This window comes from Maylandia zebra, unplaced genomic scaffold, assembly GCF_041146795.1.
Source record: "Maylandia zebra isolate NMK-2024a unplaced genomic scaffold, Mzebra_GT3a scaffold17, whole genome shotgun sequence".
Classification (NCBI taxonomy): domain Eukaryota; kingdom Metazoa; phylum Chordata; class Actinopteri; order Cichliformes; family Cichlidae; genus Maylandia; species Maylandia zebra.
Window position 1 is genome coordinate 405,805 of NW_027490047.1, and position 7,741 is coordinate 413,545.

Consider the following 7,741-nt stretch of genomic DNA (forward strand, 5'->3'; position numbering starts at 1 on the left):
TGGAATCTGTTTTAATCAAGATTTTCATGGATTCGTGCACATTCTCCACTTCCTGGTATCAAACAACAAACATTTTACAGTGCTCAGGATGACTTCATTTACATGCAACAAGTTTGACTTTTTCCTTTAAAACAAAAACAAAATGCTTCAAATTCATATTTTGAATGATCACTTTCCCCCCTGTAAACCTCTCTGAAATAAAAAGCTTATATTTAGATATGATAAAAACAACTGAGTCACTGACTCAAAGCAAATAACTATAAAATATGATACAAAATAAGCAGCCCGAGCATCCTCAGGTCATGGTGTTGCTCACAGTCCCATCACAGAGGGAAGCACAGCAGCACCCGTGGATGGAAGGAGAGTGCATTCAGTCCACTCAGACGGACTATCTCATGTCCGAATCCGGGACTTTCCAGTTCAGCTGGAAGCCTTTGTCGTAGACTTCGTAGAGCACTTTCGTCACGTAATGATTCCCTCCTTCCTGATACAGCTCCAGGTACTTCCTGTAAAGCTTCAGGGCCGTGCATGAGTCCTCCGTGCTGTCGTGGGTTTCTCCCTGGATGTTGAGGCCTGTGGACATGAAAAAAAGGTCAGGAATGATTAAAATGAAAGTGTTCAGCTTCAGATTACAGTGTGGATATGAGGAATTGACACGTACGCTTTAGTGCATGAACTCAAAAAAGCCTCTAAATACTTTGTTGTTCAGATTTAATTCCAAGATGAGTTTGATGACAACTAAAACATCATGAACTATACTGACTTCGGTAACATGAGCGGATTATCCAGTTTACATATTTGGATCCTAATCCCTCTCGCTGTAATAATGTGATTTAATTCGATTACAGACTCATATTTGGATTATTTGGATTTGATTTTGTTTTTTTTGTTTCTACTAACTTACCAAGAAAATACCAAGCAAGGAATTTCAGAGAAATCATCCTCTTGTAGGGCAATCGGAAGAGGTGCACAGTGTCGATAACTTGATCTTTGGGAACCTTAAGAAACAGAAAATAAAAAACATTAAAATCAAAGCACATCTATAAAAAAAAATCACATCTTTAAACGATATGAACTAATTTGAAATTTAAAACTGATGAAATAACGTACCACTAAATTAATGACACGAAAGTCATTCTGCCGGCCGTGGCCGACGAAGCGAACTCCTGCATCGATGAGGAAGCGTAGCTTCAGGTAGGTCGACTTCAGCGTGGTCACGTCCTTAGAGGATACTGTGGCATCCAGGTCTCCAGGTTCGATTCCAGAGTATTTTGTCAAATAGTCGACCACCTGGAAGAACAAATTGACAAGTTAGCGGGTGGATCCTTGAAACATTATATATTCATTCTTTCAGGTCAGCGTGGTCTTTTCTCTCTGCAGCTTCTCACCTGCTCCTGAGTGGAGATGTAATCATCGATGAAGGGGACCCCCTCGTTGGGCCCCTGACCCCTCACACAGGTGATCCTGGCCACAGACATCTGACTGGGCGTGATGGTCGATTTGGTGCCGTCGCTATGCAGCACTGCTTCCTCCTGCAAACGCACACATTCAGGGGTCAAATTTGTTTTAAATACTTGAGTCAGATTAGCTGAACTACTGAAAATATGTATTAGGAATATTTAAAATTGTTTTTGATCCTATATTATAATAAATGATGGTATCATAGCCAGACTTACCTCACTGAGCTTTACAAACTCAGCGTCCAGCCCCACCAGGTCACCAGCCTGCGGCATCTCACTGACTGTGAGTGGGATGAAAGTGGCGTCTGTCTTGCTCTGCTTCTCAGTCCGATATAAGTCGGATTTGACTTCAGACTGATTGTGCTGACACTCACTGCGGAGGTCGTATTTGGTGTGGTAGTTTCTCTTGGCGTAACACAGGATGGCTGGCACTTTCCAGCTCACATCAAACTGTGCAGCCTCAGTCTGAAAACAAAAGGAGAAACATTTTTAAATGACTGCACACATTAAAGTTAGCATGAATAAACAAGCAGGAATCTTATCTAGGATCCTTACCTGCTCAATCGGCTCAATGAGGAAGTCATTGAAGAGGTACCACTGCTGGCGAGAGACTCCCTGAAATAATAAAATCATTTTGAATGTTAAAAATGAAACTTTTTGTAGTCAGCAGATGTCAAACTTTTCTTATCTAAGCGTCGCTCACCTCTTTTCTTTGATGGTAGGTCTCACCCACTTTGATGTGTGCGACCAGATTACCACCCGCGCCAGCGTCCAGGATGTGCGGCACCGTCGCCACCAAGTCATACAGAGAAGCTCCCTCCGCCTGTTCAGCAGCACTTAACTAGTAACAGAAAGTGCAAATAATTGTAAGATAAACTTTTTCATTTCACAAAATTCATGTGTTACAGAAACAAAAACACTAAAACCAACCTATAGTTCAATATCTACAGATTAGTGTAATAATGTTTTAAAAATATTGCTCCTGGAAATATGGTTTTAATCTTGAAGTGAAATTTTAACTTGGTGATGAAAAGTTACTCAGTTATTTCTTCAAGTGCAAAGATCAGCTGAAAATCTAAAGTCCTCACCTCCTCGCCCTCAGGCCAGCTGCTGATCTCCAGTCTCTGACTTTTGCTGAGGGACATCTTGAGAGTGGCGGGGATCCACACGTGACGCTGATCCTGATCTGTCTTCTGCATGGATTTGTTGAAGGTGTACTATAAAAACAGAAACATGGGCAATCATGTAAATAATGAACAGATAAATCATTACTTTCTTTTAACTGTATTTAAACACAGTGAATCAGTGGCTTACCTCGGCCTGAACCTTCCAGAATTCGGCCTCTTTGCTGCTGTTCACCTCACAGTTTATCACCAAAACATCTGGGAGACGTCGAATGTTGCGTGTCTGCACCTACAGTGTAACACAAAGAAATGATTACCCTGCACAACAGGTAACAATCAACCATAAATGAATTGTCATTATGAGTGAATGAAAGCTGTAACTCACTGTGGGCTGATACTTGTCACAGTTTCCACACCATGTGTGAGATCTCTGCTGCAGGCAGATGCTTTTCTTCAGGATCTCAGCAAAGTCGTGCTCCTTTATTCTTTCTCCTGAAGTGTCAAAGTACAATGAATATCAGTGTATACATCAAATCAAGCAGATATTTCCCTCTGCTCATTCAAAAACTAAATTAATTCAAACCATTATGTAATCATTAATAGTTCAAGTTTCAAAGACAGAGTAATTCACAGTCACAGATATCCATGCTCTCAGTGCTCTCAGACTCACCTTGAGAGTCAGGGTAATGCATGTTGAACAGCAACATGAGGGAGGAGTAGACTGTTTCTATGCCACAGAGACACGGGCTGCGGTTCTCAACTTCAGAACAAAACAGCTCTCTAATGACAGAGTCGCCAGGGGAGCCCAGAGAACTGCAACACAAACACAAATCACAGTTTCAGAAGGAAAACTCTGCATTTATAAACAAACATAATGATAAGACTGGGACAGTGTCCAGTAAGAATGCAGGTCAACAACAATGTGTTTTACCTACTCCTGGTCGTCCTGTAGGCCCGTGGATCCTCCTGCTCCTGTGTCTCCTGGAAGAGCTGGTAGAGGATGAAGTGATTCCATCTCTGGATTAAGCGACCTAGCTCGACTGTTCCTGTCGTCTCCTCATAGTTTGAGAGGATCAGGCCCATCTCTTTGGCTTCAGGGACGTTTCGAAGTGCTCTGAGGAAGTTGCTGGCCTTAAGGAAGAAGACATTAGAGGTTACTTTGGGCAGTCACAACAAAATGAGATTTCAAAGTAAGAGCCTTGCAATTCCCAACAGATTGAAAACAAAGAAAGAAAGAAACTTACCTGACATGGATCTCCTTGTGACAAATCCAACATGTGGAAGAGGAAGCCGAGTTCACAAGCCAAACAAAACTCCTTGTGGCACAAATGATTCTGAACAAGGCAGCGAACTGGCTCCAGGAAGTATAACACCTAAGATGCAAACATAAAAGACCCATGGAACATTTGACAAATTGTCTCATATTAAAAATTAAATGTACACATTGTGAATCTTCAGCTTCTTACCTGGATCATGCAGTTACAGTAGGCGTTGGGAATCTGCGGCTCCAGGCCAGCAAACAACGTCCTGTTGTAATGTTTGAAGTCAAAATCTTCCCGTCCACGTTTAGAGTATTTAATTGTCACCTGAAGCACAACAAACACATCTTCGTCACATGTTTGGGAAATCAAAGCTTGTAGCAACACTCTAGAAATTGTTACATGTCATATTTAACTGTATCTCTATGAACACCAGGGTGAAACGTAGCAAGTCCAACCTTTCTGTACTTTTCGGGAACAGTGTGAAGGAGCGGCTCTTCATCACTCTCTGTTAGAGATTCAGGGATGTGGTTGTAATAACCAGGTGACTCTTCTTTATTTGGCACCGTCTTCCGCCCCCCGACGCTCCTGCTGCGCCTCCTCCTTCTGACAGGAACTGCCTACAGAACAAGCATGAATGATGCCTGAGTGGACACACGCAACTCACAAGTTCCTGGCTCTGTCAGCTCCTCTGCAGAGGGTTTCCCTAAGAAGGTGGACCTAGCAGGGTCACCGGGGGACGGGGAGCTGTGCCTCACGGCCCTCACTTCGCCGGAGAAACCCTCATGCAGAGTTCAGAAACTTGTGTGTTGAGTATGTCGCTGTGAGCCTCCACCATTTAACTAGTGGGTGAAGCCTGAACTGTCTAGAGACAGACCAGACCAGCTGCACAACACAGACACTTCAAACCTGAGGACAAATCTGAGAGAACAGAAAAAGGAAAGGAAACTTAGCTTAGAACCATGCAGCGCTACAGGAGACGGCAGCACTGCAGAGGTGAGGACCGGCACCTGTTTGAAAGAGACAAATGCACGCAAACACACACAACAACGAACGGGAAACAAACACAGAGAGAGGACAAAGTGGTTATACAGAACTTGAGGACATTATCTACATGTAATTATCTACATAATTATAAATTTGTTGTGTTTTCTTTAACAATGTCAGAAGGAGAGAGGCACTGAGGCACCGTCTTCCGCCCCCCGACGCTCCTGCTGCGCCTCCTCCTTCTGACAGGAACTGCCTACAGAACAAGCATGAATGATGCCTGAGTGGACACACGCAACTCACAAGTTCCTGGCTCTGTCAGCTCCTCTGCAGAGGGTTTCCCTAAGAAGGTGGACCTAGCAGGGTCACCGGGGGACGGGGAGCTGTGCCTCACGGCCCTCACTTCGTCGGAGAAACCCTCATGCAGAGTTCAGAAACTTGTGTGTTGAGTATGTCGCTGTGAGCCTCCACCATTTAACTAGTGGGTGAAGCCTGAACTGTCTAGAGACAGACCAGACCAGCTGCACAACACAGACACTTCAAACCTGAGGACAAATCTGAGAGAACAGAAAAAGGAAAGGAAACTTAGCTTAGAACCATGCAGCGCTACAGGACACGGCAGCACTGCAGAGGTGAGGACCGGCACCTGTTTGAAAGAGACAAATGCACACAAACACACACAACAACGAACGAGAAACAAACACAGAGAGAGGACAAAGTGGTTATACAGAACTTGAGGACATTATCTACATGTAATTATCTACATAATTATAAATTTGTTGTGTTTTCTTTAACAATGTCAGAAGGAGAGAGGCACTGAGGCACCGTCTTCCGCCCCCCGACGCTCCTGCTGCGCCTCCTCCTTCTGACAGGAACTGCCTACAGAACAAGCATGAATGATGCCTGAGTGGACACACACAACTCACAAGTTCCTGGCTCTGTCAGCTCCTCTGCAGAGGGTTTCCCTAAGAAGGTGGACCTAGCAGGGTCACCGGGGGACGGGGAGCTGTGCCTCACGGCCCTCACTTCGCCGGAGAAACCCTCATGCAGAGTTCAGAAACTTGTGTGTTGAGTATGTCGCTGTGAGCCTCCACCATTTAACTAGTGGGTGAAGCCTGAACTGTCTAGAGACAGACCAGACCAGCTGCACAACACAGACACTTCAAACCTGAGGACAAATCTGAGAGAACAGAAAAAGGAAAGGAAACTTAGCTTAGAACCATGCAGCGCTACAGGAGACGGCAGCACTGCAGAGGTGAGGACCGGCACCTGTTTGAAAGAGACAAATGCACGCAAACACACACAACAACGAACGGGAAACAAACACAGAGAGAGGACAAAGTGGTTATACAGAACTTGAGGACATTATCTACATGTAATTATCTACATAATTATAAATTTGTTGTGTTTTCTTTAACAATGTCAGAAGGAGAGAGGCACTGAGGCACCGTCTTCCGCCCCCCGACGCTCCTGCTGCGCCTCCTCCTTCTGACAGGAACTGTCTACAGAACAAGCATGAATGATGCCTGAGTGGACACACACAACTCACAAGTTCCTGGCTCTGTCAGCTCCTCTGCAGAGGGTTTCCCTAAGAAGGTGGACCTAGCAGGGTCACCGGGGGACGGGGAGCTGTGCCTCACGGCCCTCACTTCGCCGGAGAAACCCTCATGCAGAGTTCAGAAACTTGTGTGTTGAGTATGTCGCTGTGAGCCTCCACCATTTAACTAGTGGGTGAAGCCTGAACTGTCTAGAGACAGACCAGACCAGCTGCACAACACAGACACTTCAAACCTGAGGACAAATCTGAGAGAACAGAAAAAGGAAAGGAAACTTAGCTTAGAACCATGCAGCGCTACAGGACACGGCAGCACTGCAGAGGTGAGGACCGGCACCTGTTTGAAAGAGACAAATGCACGCAAACACACACAACAACGAACGAGAAACAAACACAGAGAGAGCACAAAGTGGTTATACAGAACTTGAGGACATTATCTACATGTAATTATCTACATAATTATAAATTTGTTGTGTTTTCTTTAACAATGTCAGAAGGAGAGAGGCACTGAGGCACCGTCTTCCGCCCCCCGACGCTCCTGCTGCGCCTCCTCCTTCTGACAGGAACTGTCTACAGAACAAGCATGAATGATGCCTGAGTGGACACACACAACTCACAAGTTCCTGGCTCTGTCAGCTCCTCTGCAGAGGGTTTCCCTAAGAAGGTGGACCTAGCAGGGTCACCGGGGGACGGGGAGCTGTGCCTCACGGCCCTCACTTCGCCGGAGAAACCCTCATGCAGAGTTCAGAAACTTGTGTGTTGAGTATGTCGCTGTGAGCCTCCACCATTTAACTAGTGGGTGAAGCCTGAACTGTCTAGAGACAGACCAGACCAGCTGCACAACACAGACACTTCAAACCTGAGGACAAATCTGAGAGAACAGAAAAAGGAAAGGAAACTTAGCTTAGAACCATGCAGCGCTACAGGACACGGCAGCACTGCAGAGGTGAGGACCGGCACCTGTTTGAAAGAGACAAATGCACGCAAACACACACACAACAACGAACGAGAAACAAACACAGAGAGAGCACAAAGTGGTTATACAGAACTTGAGGACATTATCTACATGTAATTATCTACATAATTATAAATTTGTTGTGTTTTCTTTAACAATGTCAGAAGGAGAGAGGCACTGAGGCACCGTCTTCCGCCCCCCGACGCTCCTGCTGCGCCTCCTCCTTCTGACAGGAACTGCCTACAGAACAAGCATGAATGATGCCTGAGTGGACACACACAACTCACAAGTTCCTGGCTCTGTCAGCTCCTCTGCAGAGGGTTTCCCTAAGAAGGTGGACCTAGCAGGGTCACCGGGGGACGGGGAGCTGTGCCTCACGGCCCTCACTTCGTCGGAGAAAC

The 7,741-nt window shown here is 45.5% G+C and overlaps 1 protein-coding gene across 1 annotated transcript; it reads right to left on the reverse strand.

Moving 5' to 3' along the window:
- LOC112433506 (PAN2-PAN3 deadenylation complex catalytic subunit PAN2-like) lies at positions 1-4,463 on the reverse strand (the record flags this gene model as incomplete). Its single annotated transcript, XM_076881530.1, has 15 exons — positions 1-573; positions 905-998; positions 1,111-1,290; positions 1,389-1,532; positions 1,677-1,925; positions 2,016-2,075; positions 2,164-2,301; positions 2,549-2,677; positions 2,775-2,873; positions 2,970-3,076; positions 3,255-3,397; positions 3,516-3,715; positions 3,829-3,957; positions 4,051-4,170; positions 4,302-4,463. Coding segments are annotated over 15 exons (2,139 nt in total), but the record flags the coding sequence as incomplete, so codon positions are not given.
- Between the last annotated feature and the right edge of the window lie 3,278 nt (positions 4,464-7,741).